Source organism: Lycorma delicatula, chromosome 3, assembly GCF_047948215.1.
Source record: "Lycorma delicatula isolate Av1 chromosome 3, ASM4794821v1, whole genome shotgun sequence".
NCBI classification, from domain to species: Eukaryota; Metazoa; Arthropoda; class Insecta; order Hemiptera; family Fulgoridae; genus Lycorma; species Lycorma delicatula.
In genome coordinates this window covers 80,739,719-80,760,446 of record NC_134457.1, presented here as the reverse complement: position 1 = coordinate 80,760,446, position 20,728 = coordinate 80,739,719, and the positions used below count along the sequence as shown (strand labels likewise).

Genomic DNA, 20,728 nt, shown 5'->3' with positions numbered 1-20,728 from the left:
ATTAGTGATAATTGACTTAGAATGTGAAATCTGGAAGGACATAGCTGAAAAATGGATTGATTTGCTGAGTGTTTATGATTATTATACAATATTAAATAAAAAAATAATTTTAAAAAGCTGTAAAAAAATAATTAGAAATTATATTTGATTATGTGTCAATAAAACTTCTTTGCTTTATCTATTCCACTTGACGTTTTTCAGAACAAAACAGTTTTTTAATTTATTTTGAGCTGTGAGATAAAGTTTCAGTTTAACTAAGATAGTTTCAGTTACATTTTTACCAAGATAAAGTATTGCAGAAGCATTAATTGTTCATTTCAATTACCATCATAAAAATTGTATAATCATAATATAAAATTGTATATAGTGGAAGTTGTTATTACTGCTTTTACAATTAATTTTTGATTACAAGTGGTACCTTTAATAAGTACACTAAATTTGTTTTACTAACTCTTCTTACTTTCAGAAATCTCAAATTGAAGTTACATTTTGATGGTATTCTCATCAGTTTTATCTCCAACCATAGCTCTTAGACCATAAATAATTTAAAGAGTTTAAACATTTTATAGAAGTAAAGGAGCAAAGCAACAGGTTCAGCAGAATATTGACTTGTGCAATGTATGTATGTAATAGCACAATTGGTTTTAGTGCTAGCCTACTTTGTCTATAGGTTGGTAGTTTGATGCCCAGGTAAATCGGTTATGTTCTAACACTATTGAATCCTCCTATTCTATTGTTGGATTTTAATTAACAACTCACATTTCCTCTTACAACTGGTCAGATTTTGAAAATATACCATTGGCCTGAGTACTAGACTGGTGGCTGTTTACTCTTAGTGGTATGACAATAATTTAAAAATATTCAGCTCAGCTAATTTATTTTTAAAATTGAGACAGTGAGTGGTTCTTTGTCATTTTAAGAGCATTAGCAGAAAGATCATGCTTGTAGGCCACAAGTATTTTCAGCATTCAGCCTTGAGTTTTGAGTGTGTTTTTTGCCTTGTTAAAGAGAAATATTTTAGTCTTTGCTTTGCTCCTGGCTAATCTCAAATTGCTGGGTAGTTCTAGTTCACCTGCACTGTAGCCATTTTAGTCATTGTCTCAGTGTCATTTGCTTTTTAGCTGTGTTAGTGAAAAGAATGTAATGATGTTGTGGTTGAGAACTGAATACTGGGCAATTCTGTGCAACAATTTGGCGCAGGGGTTAAGGGGTTAATCAGTGAGTAGAGGAAATGACTCCTGTCTTGGAGAGGATTATCCTCCTTGTACAACAATACTTAGGTGGTAACAAGAGTTTGAAAGAGGATATTTTGACCTTGAGGATGCTCCATGTTCAGGTTGACTGTCTTTATCTATAACAGAGGGAAACATTGCTACAGTACAAAAATGCTTGTGGCCTACCACTAAATAGAGGTGTCCTTGGGCGTTAATGTACCAGTAGTTTGTGCTATTTTGTGTTGGGTGCCGCATAACTCAACTAACAATCAGGTGACACATTGTGTTTCATGGTGCTGTGAAGTACTGAAAATGTTTGAAAATGGGAAATCTCTCTATGTGGGCAGTGTTGTGACTGGTGAAGAAACTTGGCTGTACTATTATGACATTCTAACCAAGGCTCAGAACAAAGTGTCAGTGTTCAGAGAAGTGGAAATCTCCCTGGTTTTTCAAAAATCCAGATAAGTGATGAAGAGAATGGTGGTCGTATGTTTTAGTATGAGAGAAAGTTTAGAGCAAGTTGTGATGGAAACTCAGAAGATAAGTTACAAGGAAGTAGTATACTGCTAAGGAATGCCTGCCTAAAGTTGTCAAAGCTCTCAAGAAGCTGCATTCAAAACCGAATGTACATGCCTGGGATGGACACATGGTTTCTTTATAACAACAATGCTCCAGTGCACTGCTTTAAAGTTTGCTTCAAATATTTGGCCAGCACTGGAATAAAACTGTAAGAACACTCTCCCAACAGTTCCTATCTTATTCCATGTGAATTCACGCTGTTCCTTCAAGTGAAGAATACTGAAAGAGAGAGGCATTTTATGAGTGATAATGACCTCCTAAGGGCTTGAGGTGATGAGATTGTGATCTGATCAGATCAGGTGATCTGATAAAATACGGCAGAGTTTCTTTGAAAACCAGTTTCGAAGGATGGAAAAGTGTATAATGTGTGGTGGAGATTATTTTAAAAGATTGTAAAAAATAAATTCATACTGTATGCAAAACTTCCCTAGTGTCCTTTGCACTATAATTTGTCACTGAATAATTTGCAGTGGATATAAATATGGTGGTTTCTACCAAGTATGACTGATTTACTCATGTGCTGCCATAAAATTACAGTCAGCTGAAATTAAGAATCCTTTTGCTCCTGGCCAGATGAGTTAGCAAACTTGGATTGCACACCTCCTTTTAGTTAATAATTAGTTATTTTATCCTAAAATTTACTAATACTATATGATGTAAATTTTTTTTATTCTGATTATATTGGACTTTTTGTTAACTTTTATTTGTGAATTTTTTAAAAATTTTAATAGGTTTGCTAATTTTTCTCATGTAAAACCTCTTGATGATAAAGGATTAGTGGAAAATATTCCAGATCCATGGTGGGAACCTGGAACTAATGGAAGTTCTCATCAAATGAAATTTAGAAAATATGTTGAAGATTGTGATAAAATGAAAGTTGGAATTACATGTAAGTTTTAGTATGATACAAATTTCATTACATACACATTATTACATTGTATTGCTTATAGCATTTGTTCTTCCTTCACTACTATTCTTTCTTTACCCTTGGATACTTTGCAGACTTTTTAGTAGAAAGAAAGGTATGTACGTTCAAAATCTTAACAATTGGAATACAAAATAACGTTAATTTCAAGTAATATTGTTGAATATTTTTAACATGTTATTTTCCAGGTTTTTGTCATTAATTCTTTATGCAGATGTATTTTATAAGATTTAATGCAAAAAGTATAGAGTTAAAAAAATGTTGATTTTGAATATTCGATTACCTTAAATCAAACAAGCTCTTCAACAGCTTTAATAAAATTTTGAGAAATAAATGTGTTGTCAATTACACACCATCAATTTTCTGGACTTGATAGTTTTACAGTTCAAATTGAAGCTAAAGTATTGCCATTTTTGGAATCAAAAATAAATATTTTCAAATATGTTTTTTAGTGTAAAAATAGAACAATTTTTGGCATGCTATGAGAAATATTAGAAAGCCCATTTGTAAAGAATTAAAAAAAAAATCCAATCCATGTTTTGAATGTCTATCTAAGGATATCTAAGGATAATATGGTATTTATGTTTTTAAAAATCTGGCTTAAGATGCTATAAGCAGTATAGTATGTAATGCATGTAAAAAATGTAATTTACTAAGCTACAATAGTTCTCATTAATCAATTTTTTTTGTGGATTATCAATGCTTATTTAAGAAAAAAAAAATTAATTAGTTTAAATGCAGAGTGCAGAAGTGAACCAGGCAATTAAAAATACACCAAATAACACGTAAAAAGTAGTATTTAATCATTTTATTGTGTATGAAATGAAAACATATTATTTACAATTATTAAAAAATAACATTTTGAATTTGGTCACTGCTTTGCTTTACACATTCCAATAGTCTTATGGTATAAGTTACCTTCACATTTTTCAGTCTGGCTACATGTATTCAAGCCACCTTTTCTCAGATCTACTCTTTCAGATTCTGGAGTTGGTGTGCTGCTGGTGTTTAAAAAATGCATAATTTCAAGTACTTGGAAAACATCACATGCATGCCAAAGAACATCCCCATTCTTTGAGATGATGTAATTAGGAAACAATTGCCTCAAAATTGTCATGGAAGCCCTTGAAGTGTGGCACATAGCACAATCTTGTTGAAATAACATATTTTGATTAACAGGATTAGTTAATCCAGACTAAAGGAAACTTTCTAACATGTGAATTAGCATTGTGAATTTACTGTTTCTGCAAGTTCATTGTTGTCTCAAAGAAATCCTGTAAATTAAAATATGAATTGACACACCAGGCTGTCACTTAAACATTATGGAGTAGCTTTTAATGTAATATTTGAGGTTTACACTTAATTACTAGCAAAAGGTTTGCTTGTTGATGAAGCCTAAAAGGTGGAAATGAGTCTCATCATTCGTCAAAAGCTTGTTTAGATCTGGATTAACATTTATAATATCCAATAAATGATAACATCTATACGAATAAAATCGAAAAAGATCTGTAGATTTCAGAAAATGAAGAATATATCATGTAAACCTGACCATCTAAGAAATTATTAACCCATATTAACCCATAGATTAATATCTATGATGACATAGATGTAACTGGTGGAGAAAAAAAGCAAATTTTACTACTGCATATTCCACATTGGTGTATTCACTGAATGCAAACCAACTTGCTTTCTAATACCTCTGCTATCGCACTCAATTCATATCAGTGAATACAGATATATTGATGTCAGTGTAATATTCAGCAATTTTTTCTATTTTATCTTATTTAAAAATTATGCTATTTTTCTAGGATGAAAAATTGAAAATTGTAATAATCGGATTTCAATTGTTCAGATTACTAAGGGGTTTTTATTGTTGAAGGTTCAAATTACTATAAACTTACTACATTTCAGCCCTTCATCTGTAGTTGAACCTTAAACATTTTTTAGGTATTGAAGAATGAAAGAAATAGTGGTTAGGCCTTATGTAATCTTATGAAATTAACTTCCAAAATGAATAATAGTAACAAATAAATTATAAATATCTGTCTAAAAATAAGTATAAAGACACATTTGGTACATTTGTCAAGTGCATATGATATCTGAGAAAATGTGATCATAACCAAATGAAATAAGTTACACTTAGGAACAAAATTAAACGTTTTTTTGGCACATGGAACAAAGTATGTGATCTTAATAGAATTTTTCACATTGAATTCAAATATGTAAATGGATTTTCTCCATAATCTGTTGTATTTTTGTGATGCATATATATAAAAAAAAAGAAGAATTTATATGCATGTAGGGAACTATTCTACTCACCTAAAACGTGGTAATTGTTTTCCTTTTGTGTTTCGCATTTGGAACATCCCTCTTTAGTGTCCAACAATAATTTATGAGCATTCTTGCACAGAAAACAGGTTGCTAGTACCTGTTTTCTGTGACAGATTTGATAGTGGAAGCATTCCTTGTGATCATCACTGATGTGATTGTCCTGAACTAAATCCAGATGTGAATCCAAGAAATGAACTTTTGGGACATATTACATCCCATATGTTTGTATGGCTAATAATTTACCCACAGTGTCAAAGTAATTGAGGGATTTATGGTTTCCTAAAAGGTTTTGCATAACACTTTTAAAACTTTCTGTAAGGTGGCTGATGCATGGAAGTCAAGAGATGATGGAAAAACGTTTTAAGTAAGGCAGAACCATTGAGGCTTATGAAACATTTCTTGAAGGTTTTAAAAATTTAAGGAAGAACTTGAAAGAAGTATCAGATTGCACTTTTTCTGACTTATTGTTTGGAATAGAACATTTGTTGACCATGTTATGTTGGTTGTGAAGTTTGTTCTGTCAGTTTGTGGATTATCTATGATACTGATGATTCTGAGTAAAAGTTTTGGCTGATGATAAACTTGCAGAGGCCATATGAGAAAATGTTAAAAAGTATGACAAAGTTGTATAAAAAATATTCCACATTACATAAAATGCTAAATTACATTAATACATCTTTAAAAAGAGTCAAAATATGTATTATGAAAGAAGATGTTGAAGAAAACCATATGTTTTCTGATTGGAGAATTCTAACTGAAAATGATTGTAGATAATTTGTTAATGCTAAACAATAACAGGCTGATTACCTTGAATATGTATCATGTAATTATTTACTTTTGTTTGTATAATTTGTTTCAGCTGTTGAGTTGTTACAAGTTGACCTGATGTTATGTTTGTTGGATAATTCTGATGGTACGATGCAACAGGCATCATCACGTAGACTCTTTTTATCAAAGTTCCGTTTGTTCCTTCAGGAAAACTTCCTTTATAGTCGTGTTAGTATTACTATCTTTGTCTTTTTAATTGTAATAAATTTTAAATTTATAATTTTATGCATTTTAAAGTTATGAAAAATAAAACCAATCTGACATTCCAAGGTTACAGGAGGTTAAAGATGAAAAAAACATCCGACTTAAAATATTTAATTCATTATTGCACTATAACTTTTCTTTGAATTTCTTATATTTTTTTTGTTTAATTATTTTCCTGACAGCAGATTTAAATTTTATTTACTATAGAATATCAAATTTTATTGAGTCCCGACTCTAATGAAAAGCTTTACTAGTTCCATAATTTTAGAGTACTAACCAGCTTTTACATTCATTAAAAAGGATTAATACAATCACAGTAGTAAAAAGTTTATATCTTATAAGTTTATACAGTAGATGCTGCTTATTATAATCAATTTTGTACATAAAAAAAGTGTTAATAAAGCGGCTGATTCAATTAAGCATCGATGGTAATTCTCCTGTACACTTAGAAACATAACTCATAATGTACGCATTTTAAAGGCTACATGTATTAAGTATAGTTTTAATTTAGATAACATGGTACATTAAATCAAACTAATGTAATATTGAAAAAAGAAAAAGAAAACTTATCTTCACTGTCGTGTGTTTTTGTTTTTATCACTTCTATTAAATTCAGTACTGTATTATAAAGAGATATTATAAAGATATTAAAACATGGACAATACTGTAAAATGTAAATTTACAAAAAAATTGTATGCAATTAATTAAGAAAAAACAAATCTGTAACTTACGTGTAGACTACACAAATTTCAGTTGTTCTGTAATTTCATGTAACCAGTTATCTTTTTTAGAAGTAATTTTTTTTATAGTGTTCCAAGGCACATTTTCCACTTTATAAAAATCACAAAGCTGTTCTGGTCTTCCTCCGGGTAATTACAAATTTTTCCATAGAACTGATATACCGCATAGATTATTTCTTTTAATGATGGTCCAAACATCCTCTTTCTTCAATCTCATCCTCTTCATAATTTCTGACACTTGCATCATCAGTGACAGGAACACTAACAGGAATGTCCTCATCAATAGAGATCCACTGATTAATTTTCATCCATATCTTGGATTGAACTTATCAGCACAATGTCATCAGATTTAATAAAATCAGCTTTTTTGAAGCAGTTTAATAGTTTCAATCTTTAATCTGTTCCAAGCTTTGTGTAACATATGAGTAGCATCTAGGAGTATAATCTTTTTTGCTATATCATGTACAGTCTTCTCAAGTCCTGCTTCATCTGTCATTTGAATTATCCTCATATTTTTTTCTGTATAAAACTTTCAGGGTTTTTACAATTTCCTGATCTAATTGCTGTATTAAAGCCATTATATTCGATGGTAAAAAATTAATTTGACGCTTTTTAAACTATAACTTGCTAGTTATGACCTGTATAATTGTCTAAAATTAAAGCTATTTTCCTTCTCTGACTGATTTTTTTCATTCCATTTAATCAAAAACTGAGAAAACAAATCAGACATCATCCATGCATTTTTGTTTGAGCTGTTATTTAAGATGAGGAAACATCTAGGATTTTTTGATTTACCTATAACTAGGAGTTCTTTTTTATCACTTCCATTCATGTTGCAAGTGAGGAGAACTGTTATGCAGTCTTTCTGCTTTTACTTCCTTGTACGAAGTAAAGGAAGTATTGTAATCGTGAAAAATTTCGGTTTTCAGATTTCAGTGGAAATATCCATTTTGAACATCCCTGAATCCATTTTGACTAGTTTCGGTGTGACATCTGTATGTACGTATGTATCTTGCATAACTCAAAAATGATTAGCCGTAGGATGTTGAAATTTTGGATTTTGGACTTTTCCTTAACTGCAGTAATAAGCCCTCATTGAGAGCTTTTCAACAATATATCATAAATGGAATTATTTTCATTTGTTCCAGAGTTATAGCCAAATAAAATTTTAATTAATGAAATATTTGGATCTTACAACGGTAAGGCACATCAGTTCGAATCAGACTTTATCTTTTTTTTAATTTAAATATATTGATTTATTAATAATTATTAACTTCTGATGATAAAAATATTATGATAAATAATAATTCAGTAATAACTATAAAAAAAAGAAAAAATATCAGACATAAATGAATTAAAATTTTATGAACTTTTCATTTTAAAAAATGCATATATGTAGTTTAATAGGTGTACAAGGAAGTAATGTGGTGTCCATATTAGAATTTTTACCACCTGAGTTGTCAATTTTTTAAATATAATGAAAAATCAGTAAGTGAAATACAACTCTAGTTCATCTACATTCCAAATATCATCAGGTTTGAAGTTTTTTTAAGGTTTTGGGAGTTAAGTTCTTACTCCAGTCATCTGTAGCAGGTTGATCAGCATCCAATTTTTCACCAAATGATATCTTGTTGACAATATTGCTTCTCTTCTTCCAATGAGAGCCAACCATCTGTTGGTTGAAATCATGAATACCAAATTTTTAAACAAATTATTTTGCTTTTACCATTATGTTTCCATGATTGATGGGTACATTTAATGTTCTTGCCTCAGTGAACCACTTCAATAAAGCATGTTCAGTATTTTCATTCTTACCATCAAGTTTCCTCTTTATGTCCACATTCTTATTTAGGATGAATGCAGCATCAAATTCTTTGCGGCTTTTAATGATACGAGAAAGTGAAGTCTAAGAAAGTGCCAGTGTCATTTCATCTTCTGACTGATTGATTACATTTGGGAAGTTTATCTAACAACAGTTGAAGCATGTGCAAAAAGGAAAGATTTAAATAAATATATGAATTGAACTGTGTATTCAGTATACCCAGTGTAGAGAGATAAGATGCACTGAAAGATGAGTGGCTTGAAGTGTACTGCACTGCATGTATGTGTATTTAGTCTGCCATCTTTTACCAATGAAAATCTGGCACCATGCTGTTTATCATTAGCCAGCTAGTTGCAAGACCATGGTACAATATGACCAATTTCCTTGGAGTAATCAACTTAAACATTAAATATGAGTAAAATGAATGCATAAATAGTATAATGCAATGCAATAAATATAAATAATCCATTTTATGTTATAACAAATAAATATAAAATATTAAAATGCTGATTCAATAAGCTGATTCTTGATTCTATTACACGAAGAAATTTATACAAATTTCCTGTATTTCAGTTTGAGTTTTAGAAAAATAATTCAGTAATCCGGCTGATTCAATTACCCAGTGATTCTAATAAGTGGCATCTACTACAAAATCTTATAAGTTTATTATGTAAAATTACATCCACTGCAATTTTACATTATAATCTAATTCATCTTATTGTGATGCATATTTTATGTTTCTTAACTATCTACATTATAACAAATTCAAACTAGTGTGCTTTATTTCTTGCTTCACAATAAATATATACACAATTAAAATATACAGAGTGATTCAGGAAAAAAGGGGAAAAATTTGGGAAATGGTTCTAGAGCTTGAAATAAGGAAAAAGCTCATACAAACACATGCTTGAAAACACTTAGTTATCTAGTTATGGCTAATGGAAAATTTCACCTGGATTTTAAACATTTAACATATTCTAGTATGAAAGGATCTATTAATTGGTTGTCAAGTACTTGACATACACTTCTAGTATGAAAGGGCCTATTAATTGGTTGTCAATTATACCACATTAAATGTTCACTGAAAATCATTGCTGGAAATTTGATTTAGCTACAAAATGTGGGTTTTCTTCAGACCATTGATATGAATGTGTTGTTTATGGAATTACAGTAATAGTAGGTTCATCTGAAAGTGGTATGAATGGAATTAAGTGGTAGTTGTTAATCTATTAACAAAACTGCAGTTATCTGGAATGGTCACCAAGCTGCAGGTGTTGAACTTTCTGAACATGATAAGATCACAGTCTGTGAGAATATAATGTTCTCCATATTATACTTTGTGGAATGTTGAGTTGTATCTGTTGTAGGACTGAGCTATACCATCTGAAGAATGTTTTTTTCACTTTACCATGTACCAGTTAACATTCAGATGAAACATGAGAGCTGGGAAGTGTATCATTCTCATGAAGATTATTAAGAAGTCTATAAAATACTTTATTCAAGATACCTTCATTGTCCTAATACTTGTCCAAGATACCTTCATTGGTATTCTTTCACCACAGCTTGAGCTCTTCCATTGCAAAAGCTCTAAACAAAAACCATATCAGGATATTCTGCATGAGTGAAGAGAGAGCATTTTTCAAAACAAATATTCGAAACAAAATTTTACTTTTTTAAATTCAGATTCAATTGGAAAAAAAATCTGTAAAGAGTACAATAAACACAAACACCCAAAATTAATTGATTTTCAAAAATAATTAAACAGTCAAAATTTTGTCAGAAACAATTTTTTTCTTTTTTTTGATGTGGAGGAACCCATATACAGGCGCCGAAGCAGTGTTGGACTCGCTAACAGGTTCTGCAAGCTGTTACAGAAAATGTGTACGTATTCCTGCGTATTACTGATTAAAACTTAACCCCTGGCAACCCCACCTCCTGCGAAACCACTAATAAAGCATTACTTCAGGAGGAGGGTAAGGACCCACACACATATTCAGTCTCCACAAGCAAACATCATCCATACCAGACCACTACATGGACACACTGCATGCCACAAATACCTAAAGGAGGAAAACATCCAGAAAAATAGAACACCTAACACGTACCACACACATATATAAATTATACAATCAAGACAAGCACACAACAATCATGAAGACATGGCCACAAGATACAACTTATCCACCAAAGTACACTTAAAAAATAAATTAAATTTCCGCAATCTCACCCAGAGTACACAAAACACACACCTACCATCTAACATACACACACACACACACACACACACACACACACAAAACTGAACTACTTAATACTTACCAACTTAATACTTACCCACACAACCGTCAGCCATAATCACTAAAAATGTGAGCAACACCCTCAGGCACCGGGAGCAGAGTGTCCACAGCCTCTCCGCACCAAAGCGACCCCCCCTCATGATTGAGAGGGCTCCTAAGGTACTCAGCTGCAGACCTGTCCAACCTGGCACCCTCCGACGCTCATTCCCTTGCAGGCCGCACTAATGCTTGCCGTCTCCTACAAGTTTTTTCTGTGTTACTAAGTTCTTCTAAACCTTTTCTATTATAGTTTGCAATAATAGTCCATTGCTTCACACCCTGAAGCATTATCTGCTGAAGATCCTCAGGTCTGAACATGTCCACCTGATGCAGGGCATCCATCATGCACCTCCGTGCATCCTGGAACCTCGTACAACAGAAAGACATGGTACAGAGTTTCCTCCACATCGCAGGCCAGACAGCAGTCTGAATGATCAAGAGCAAATGTAAACAGATAATCTGTAACCACCATGCCTGGCCAGGAATTGTCAGAAACAACTAAACTGCCTAATGTTTCTTAACAAATGCCACAATTTTGTGATAACAAGGAGTGAGTGATATTCAAATTAATTTTGAAGCGCATAGTTAGTGTTGCCAACCAATTTATCAAAGATTTAAATTAATTGTACTAAGCAGTTTGTAATTTTTACACATTCATAACACTTTTCTGTTAAGTTGTGTTCTGTTTTGTTTTTAATAATTTTTTCTTTTTTTACCAACTTTATTCCATTAATTTTCTCAGAATTAAATTCTGTACAAGTTTTGAGAATAAAATTTACACATTTATTAGTCATTTAACAAAATTATTGCACTTCAAACCTAAAAAAACCTGTTTTTCATCACTGAATTTTTCTGTTTTACATAGAATATTATGAAAATGAGAACTACAAGAGATGCAGTTCTGAGACCTATTTTATCAAATTTTTCAGGTCAAAAAACATAAAAAACCATCAAGTTTACTCCTTGTATAATGGGGTACATTTCTGGGGGTACCGAAATCCGGGTAAAAATTTTTCACTAGGTGTAACTTAGGATTTCGACTTAGGTGACAACAAAGCATTTTCGGACATATTTGCATGAACTTTTTCAATTTCAACCTGTGGAATCAGTTCCCAAATTATTTCCCTTTTCTCTTGAATCACTCTGTATATTAAGTATACTACAACTTAACAATTTTGAAATTCATTATAACAAATAAATAGTCATTGTTTTACCTGGAAGAATAAACATTTATTTTTCCTTATCCAGTATTAATAAAAGGACTTTTATTAGTAAATTTGAATTTCAAACCCATTCTCTGTTTGTTGTTACAATTCCTTGTTAGTGATATGATTCTCTGCAGTGTATTTATTGTAACCACAGGATGTATTCTATACATACAATGTGTAAAGGGTTTCTTGTACACTTTGTAGACATACAACAAATAAATTTAAAACGAGTTATTGTTTTTAAAATACAGTCTGCATGAGACTCAGATTTACTTAATCCAAAAATTGTTTTTTTATTCTTTTCTTGTTGAATAAGAATTTTATTATATATTTTACTTGCTGATTCCCACATTTCAACAGCTAAGCTATCTATGAATATATTATACTATAACAGACCATTCATTTTACATCACAGTTATTCATGTGATACTGAACTCTCAAGTTAGATAAAAGAAACTAAATTAGTTTATAATCATATAAAAAATGTATGTGATCAGACCAAGCTAGTTGATCATTTACAGTAATACCAATAAATTTTTGCACTTTTTCAAAGGAAATGTACCTCTATGTACAGGAATACTAATTTCACACTGGCTTTTCTGACATTTAAATAAAAATGTTTATTTTGCTTACTGTTCCAAGTTTCCTCTCACACTTGATCAGAAATATCATCGGTCCTACATATATTTGTTTGATGAAGAGTTACATCATTGAACTACAATATTAAAAGATGATACCTTGAATTTGAGATACTCAACTAACCTAAAATCTGATCTGCATGTATTTAACTACTCCATTATTTTTACCATGTACCTCAGTGTATTGTAGCCTATTGTTTAAGTAAGAAAATATTAAGGATTTAGATTTTATATCATGCACTTTTCATATTCAAAATTATGTATACTGGTCTGTCTACACTAATTCTAGTAATTAATGGATTTTAAAATTTTTTATTAAATAAATGTTACTAACTATAATTTCTCATATTTTTAAACATCATAACCCTGATAAACCTTTTAACAAAATTTCAATAATTGTGTCAAGTTTATTCTTCATATCATTTAAATAAAATTATTTGCTTATGTAGTTTTTAATATTATCAAGGAAATAAGATGTAAGTGTTATTTTTTAAGTTAATGAAATAATAATTTAGTAGTGGCCTCCTCAAAGGAATCTATTATTATTTCAATACTTACTTTTAACTATACTTTCATTCTGTGATTTACTCTGAATTCACTCACAATATCCCATGACATTTTGCTTAAATTATCTGATTTTTGTTTTATCCAATCATTGTTATGATTTCTATGCAAATTTGTAATCACAACTATAAATTCATATGTTGTAAGTAATTTGTATTTACCATAAAATAATTTATTATTTTAAATTATGTAAAATTCAATCATATCTGTCATATTTAATTTTAATTTAAGATGTTATTTTCAGAATATTGTTTAGATGATTTTCATTAGAATAACTTAATTACAGGACAGAATCTGATAAAGTGTCTGTTAAATATATTGCAGAAATCTTCTGTTTATCATTATAATTTTTTGTATCATATGCTTAATTCCATTTTACATTACTTAGACTAATATCTAATGACCAAGTTATTTATACAAGTATTTTTTAAGTCCTTGATTTCAACTTAAATAATTTTATAAAAAAATTTGTATTAATGAAATCTAAATAAAATTAATTCTGCCTTAGTGTAGTTGAAGTGAGTGAGGAGTTACCAACAACTCTAGTAGGCCCTTTAATATCAAATACCTTGTATGTTTTCATTATATAATTTAGATGTAATACAAGGTTGGAATGGTTTATTAAAATCATTTTAAGAACATACTAGTTCTTTTTCTCATTTGCTAATATGAAGCTTATATTTATTTTGCATAGATCTGTGTACACTATTCACATTTACAAAACATTACTAAATCTATGATATAGTCTTTTTAAAATTAATAACCTGTTCATTTACAACTTGCATATGATTAATTCACCTGATCATAACTGTGTGGTGTGTTGATAACAACATTGGTTTGTGAAAGTTGATCTAACGTTTCCCTTATAATGTTAATCTTACTATTTTTGTGGTATAAAACATTATTTACCCTACTATAAATGATAATCTAATCATGTTTAGATAAATCACTACACATACTGACAAACTTTTAACATGCCCACCATACGGCATATAGGCTCCTGGTTTCATACAACTACCAACTTTTCTGATTTTGTGCTAATAGTTGTAGCAAAATTATTTCTCGTTTTTCTGCAGTCTTATTTTTTTTTTTTGATCATAATTCATTTTCAACGCCACTTCTATTTCATTGTTAAATTTATTTTTAAATTTTCTACATTTTCTTTACTTCTACTGGCATTATCATTACTGTCTATTTGGCATAATAATCTAAATCTGTTTTATGTTGTTATGATATCATTAACTCCTTCAGCTGAATTGCACTCTTGAACCTGAATTGTGTTGTTTATTCTCTACAGTCTGCTATTTAGTTTTATCTGATACCAGTATTTGTTTTCTTTAATTTTCCAGTAGTTGTTCTTTTCTTATCTTCAAATACACAAATCCTTTCATAACACACCTAAAAATATCCATAAATGACTGTCTATCCTAAAAGGATATGCTCAGATTTGCCTTTAAAAATTCATTTCTACAGCTTCCATCTTGCAGACCAACATAACCAAAACACTACAAATACCTTCTTAAGGTATTAATATTATATATTTTCTTACTAGATGTGTACTATAGTATCAGTAAGTCATTGATTGATATCTTACTACTATTAATCACAACTTGATTAATACTTCATCAATAGTACTAATTATATTCTTGGATTAAAAATGATACGTGTAGTTAAAGATATGACAAAAAAATCCATTTTAACTGTTGATTTAAAAAAAAATATTTTACGATAATTCATCTACATTATATACTGAATGTAAAACACTAAATGAGTTAACATTAAATTTACTACTAGATGCCGTCTTGGTCAATCATAGATATCTCCTGCTAGGTAATATCTTCTGTGTTGTGATGCTGAATAAGTTTAGTCACCTTTATTGATCATTGACATCACTAATTCGACCCTATTATGCAACTCTTGTTTTTGATTTCCATATTTATTTCATCACTGAATATGTATCCTTTATCACTTGCATTATGTCATGTTATTCCTTTTGATTTCTTTCACTGATTCCATTCTTTAGCATTTTATTTTTTTGTACCCTCATTTGCTAGTCAAAGTTTCTTAATAATACAGTTTTTTACTTCCTTGTATGAAGTAAATTAAGTATTGTGATCACAAACAATTTTGGTTTTCAGAATTCAATGGAAATATCCATTTTGATCATCCCTGAATCCATTTTGACTAGTTTTGGCATGATGTTTGTTCGTACCTATATATGTATTTACATATGTATGTATCTTGCATAACTCATGAATAAATCCATTTTAATTTAAATTTATTGATTTATTAATAATTATTAACATCAGATTGTAAAAATGTTTTTACGATAAATAATACTTCAATAATAACAATAACAAAAAAAATATATCAAAAAATATCAGAAGTTATTAATGAAATAAATTTTTATGTACTTTTCATTTTTAAAAAATGTGTATGTGCAATTTAATAGGCATACAAGGAAGTCATATGGTGTCCACATCAGATTTTTTTGTTATATTCCAAATAGCTCAGGCTAATTCAATACATAAGTGTCTATTAGTAAATGCTATTATATTGAATTTTAAACTAAAATTATACAGCCTTCGACCATTTCATACTATATCAGAATTTCATAGACTTAATTTTTTATTTAAATATTATAAAAACTTATGTACAAGATAGATTCTAAATGTGTACTAATGAAAGTATTTTAATTAATTCTTTTTCCTATAAATCATCATAATTTCTATTGTAAGTATAAAAAATCCACAATATTGAATTTTATATAAATCTTTACTTCATTTTTTTAATACCTTCTAACAAATCTTCCCACCCCTCTAGCTTCACTCACCATTTTAATCTGCCTCTTATTTTTACAAAGTGATGTGGTTTGCTGTTATTAAAACAAATTTAATCAGTTTTAACACTTTCCAGACCTTTATTGACATAAATCTCTTTGCTAGGAGCTCCATATGTATTATATAATGAAATCTTTTAATTAAATTTTAGTGCATATTACACTATTAATCTGGTTAGTATCATAAAAGCTTAGCTAATTTGTAAGGGAATAAAAATATTAGAATACTGGAATCAAATAATTCAGGATTTATGATAAAGAGTGGTGGTAAATATTTTAAAAGATTATTTAAGTTACTTATTAAAAGGTTCATCATAAAGTTCAGTCAAGATAATTATTTTTTAAATTGTAGTCCAGATATAAGTAATTTGAAAGTTATGATTCACTACTTTTAGTTTAGCTTGATTTAAAATTATCACAATTCAGAATAAATCTTAAGGTATTAAATGTGAAGTAACATTTTGATTTATTCTTTTTTCTGTATTAATATATTGCAGTTTTATTTTATACTATTAGTTTAAAAAAGTAAATTATTAGTTATAGTAATTAAATAAGTTAAGCAATTATTTTTGACGTGTTTATATTTTGAGTTTGTAGTTATTTCTAACATAATTTTTGTTCCAGAGTTTACCAGTTGCACAGACGCCATTACCAATTACACTTTGTTGCTTTCATCGTCTGATTTCATGTGCTCAGATATTGTGTGAGAAAGAACTGAAAACAAATTTTCCAAAAATCCCTATTAGAGTATTTTATGATGGTACCATCAATTATTTCAATATAGATAGGTTTGGTGGTGTTTTATCACATTTACAAAAGCTATTACGCCTTGAACTGATTGAAGAGCTTGGACCAAATCATCCTACTCTTGCTGTAGCCCAAGATCCTTTTGCTGTAACACCCCATCAAGGTAACTTCACAGATACAGTTTAATTGTACTTTTATATTTATTATAACAACATTTATGCACAGATTCTATTCATCTGGACATCAGGATGTCATTTGGTGTTGGAGTGATTTAAATATAAATGATATATCATTAATTTTTTATAAAATATCAGAACCACCCTTTTCTATTGTAATGTGGTCCAACTTTTCAATTTAAAGTTGGTACATCAGTATAAAATATCTACTAAGTACAATGAATTTAATTTTTTTTATTGGAAAATTTAGATTTTTCCATCATATTTAGCCCTACCTGATATTTATTTGTCAGTAAATTAAAGACTAGATTGTGGATAGATTAGATAATGTAAGGTATAAATCAGTTATCACAATAGCACATTGATTTTGACCATCTCTTATTTTAAGAAATCTGAATGATTAAGTAACTAGTGTAGTAGGCCTTTTTTCAAAATTGATTTTTATTTAATGTAAGTTTAAATAAATTATAATAAATTTGTACATTAAAAACTGTTTCAAATAAGTTTCTTTAATTTTAATTTCATTCTTATCATTTCAATAGGATGTATAAAATTTTCAAATTATCTGGAATTTCATTCGTCCAAATCACATAATGGATCCATCTAATCTGGATAATTAAGATTATGCAGGATGTTTCATTTTAATCGTCCCATGCAATTTTCTCATAAAATACAGAAAAAAAAAGAACCAAACAAAAGTTACTCAGATTGGAGGACATCTCATGTTGACCTTGGATTTGACCTTGAACTTGACATTCACAATTATTTCAAGGTTAACATGATTTTTTCAAATGGAATGATTTGTTTTTGATCCCACCAACAAAAAAATACCAATGAGAAAATTTTAACTTGGAATATGCCACACATACGACCTTGGACGTTTTGAAGGTCATATGGCTAATCATCAGTAATAGTGTTATACGATAGCGTAACGATTATACTGTTTCCTGTATGTGAGATAAATGGCCTGGAATATAAATATTCCAGGAGTATTGTATGATCTTCAAAAACGTGTAACTCATAAAACACTATGACTCATAAAATAATTTCTCTGATGGTTATCTGTATAACCTTAAAAAAAGGTCCAAGATCATATGTGACCACATATTCCAAGGTAAAATTCTCTGCTCTTTTCATTGGTGGAGCCAAAAATAGATCATTCCCATTTAAAAAAAAATCATTAACCTTGAAATGTGGTCAGTCAAATCCAAGGTCACCATGAGGTGTCCCCTCCCTTGAGGTTACTTTTGTTAAGGTTATTTTTTTGTATTGTTTGTAGTTTACGAGAAAATCACCTGTTCCCAGTGATTTTTAAAATCAAACACCTTATATATATATATATATAAAATAAATTAAGTAATTATGTTATTATGTGTATTAATAAATTGTGTTTGTATGTTGGTTTATCATTTTTATAATTTTAGTTTTTAAGTAACTAACTGGTATGAAAATTATCCCTTCTCTTGGTAGTTAAAAAAAAAATGTTCTTGTATTAATAAGTCTGTAATGAATTCTTCATTTCTTCAATTAATAATTAATTAATCTTTGATTAGAAATAATTTGCAGAACTTCCTGTTATTATGAAACTGATGGTCATGGTAATGTTTATTGTGTGATAATTTTACTATGCAGCTACAAAAAAAAAAAAAAAAAAAAAAAAAAAAAAATATATATATTAATATTTTACTGAAATTAATCTTTTTATAATTCATATTATTCCTCTGTATTGTTATATATATATATATATATATATATATATATATATATATATATAAATAACAACCTTTTTTTTGTGACAAGCATGAAACAACTGTATTTTTCCCTGATATTTAATAATACATGGGTGATATTTAAGCATGGAAACAGCTTTATACTGCATATCTGAGAGGTGTTTGGAGGAAGAAAGAAATGGGGCTCTGTGTAGTTAAAAAAAATCTGCATTATGGAGGGTTTTAATTTTTGTCCACCATCTTGGATCCACCATATTGAATCAAACCCAATTTTTTAAATAGGAAGGTGGACATAATGATACATGATTTCGATTTAAAATTTTACAAAAAAAACAGTGGTGAAATCTGTTTTTCTGTTAATTTCGTCATTATTAAGTTATAAGCATTAAAATTTGCAATGATGGAAAATGATGAAAAGTTGTGTTAACAATAAAATGAGGCTAAAACGTGCTGCATGAACAACTTTTTTACATTTTACTTTCATAATTCATACAATAACAAGGTTTAAACAATGCTATAATATTGATAATAATAAACAATAACTTATAATTAATAACACAATTTAAAACTGTTGTCTCAGCTGATATTATTTTCATAGCAAAAATTAAATACTTGCTACTAATATCAGCTTGTATTTTTTCCTTATCAGCTGTTAATTTACAACAATGCAGTTTTATTACATTGAAACAATGCAACTTTTTAACTCCTCATTTCACCATTTTACTTCAACATACTTGTAATCATAAAATTTGATAGTGCTAATAAAAATGAAGTTGTAGGCCTAGCAGTTCAAATTTTTGGTGAAAGTTTTTTTATTATTTTCCTTTTTATTGAACTAAAAAATAACTGATATTATGTTAGTTAACAGCTTTCCGAATCAGTGAATGTGGGTCTTCAGAAAAGGTCTGCAATAGATCTAACGACTGCATCAGTTGTGATGGTTCTTGGTCTACTGGTGCGAGCTTGATTCTTTACAGAACCAGTTTCTTCAATTCACTGTACTGTCTTGATCAGTCAATTTACTTATTGGTTTTCTGTTGGGAGATCTATTATTAATGAAATCACATACCTCTTGTAAAGGCCAACAATCCTGTCACAAAAATAGCACATCATCAACAGAGTTATTCTTTCGGTTTCACTTTCATTAAAAAAAAATTGGCATTGTTATTTGAAGATTTATTAACAATAAAATATAAAAATAAAACTATTTGTTTACTTGTGTTGGTGGTATTTCTCTCAATATTATATATATATATATATATATATAAAATATATAATATGTTTTTTGTTTCTATCTACAGTTCAGTACAATAAATAGCTGTCACATATTGATAATATACAAGGCTAATATAAAAAGTAAAGTGAAATTAAAAAATAATTTTTATTTGTGTTATATAAATAAAATTTGCTTATTTTTCAACATAATTCCATACCACACCTAGGCCATTTTTTAATAAGCTTTTAAATTACTTACCTGGATGAAATGTTTTGGTCTGGTGTGTAGCCAATTTTGCACAGATTCCATGAGATAAAATGTTCAATTCAAAATTATTGATTTGATTGAAGGTACCTTCAGTCCTGGATAAAAATATCCATATCTGAAGGGTTAGGTGAGAGGATTCAAATTTTGTTGGATGGTATTGTTGTTCTGTAGATGGCTGTTCTGTTAATCACTCTTTCTAAGAATTTATTCCTCTTACTTATTTTGATTCTTTCTTTTCTAGTTTAAATTCTGTGTGTCTTGTTTAGCATTGTTTAGATCTCAAATGAGGATGTCTGCATGATAAAATTGAAAACCTATTATAATTAATCATTTTAGTAGTTACTAAATTAATATGATACTTAAT

General features: G+C 29.2%; 1 protein-coding gene across 3 annotated transcripts in view; it reads left to right on the top strand.

The window, feature by feature from the left end:
* Nucleotides 1-20,728, top strand: part of LOC142321729 (E3 ubiquitin-protein ligase RNF123-like) — a 127,231-nt gene that overhangs the window by 45,304 nt on the left and 61,199 nt on the right. For all 3 annotated transcript variants that reach the window (XM_075360051.1, XM_075360050.1, XM_075360049.1), the window contains exons 10-12: nt 2,525-2,682; nt 5,909-6,045; nt 16,853-17,138. In XM_075360051.1, coding sequence (XP_075216166.1) covers nt 2,525-2,682; nt 5,909-6,045; nt 16,853-17,138 — 581 coding nt within the window. The remainder of the gene's footprint in view (nt 1-2,524; nt 2,683-5,908; nt 6,046-16,852; nt 17,139-20,728) is intronic.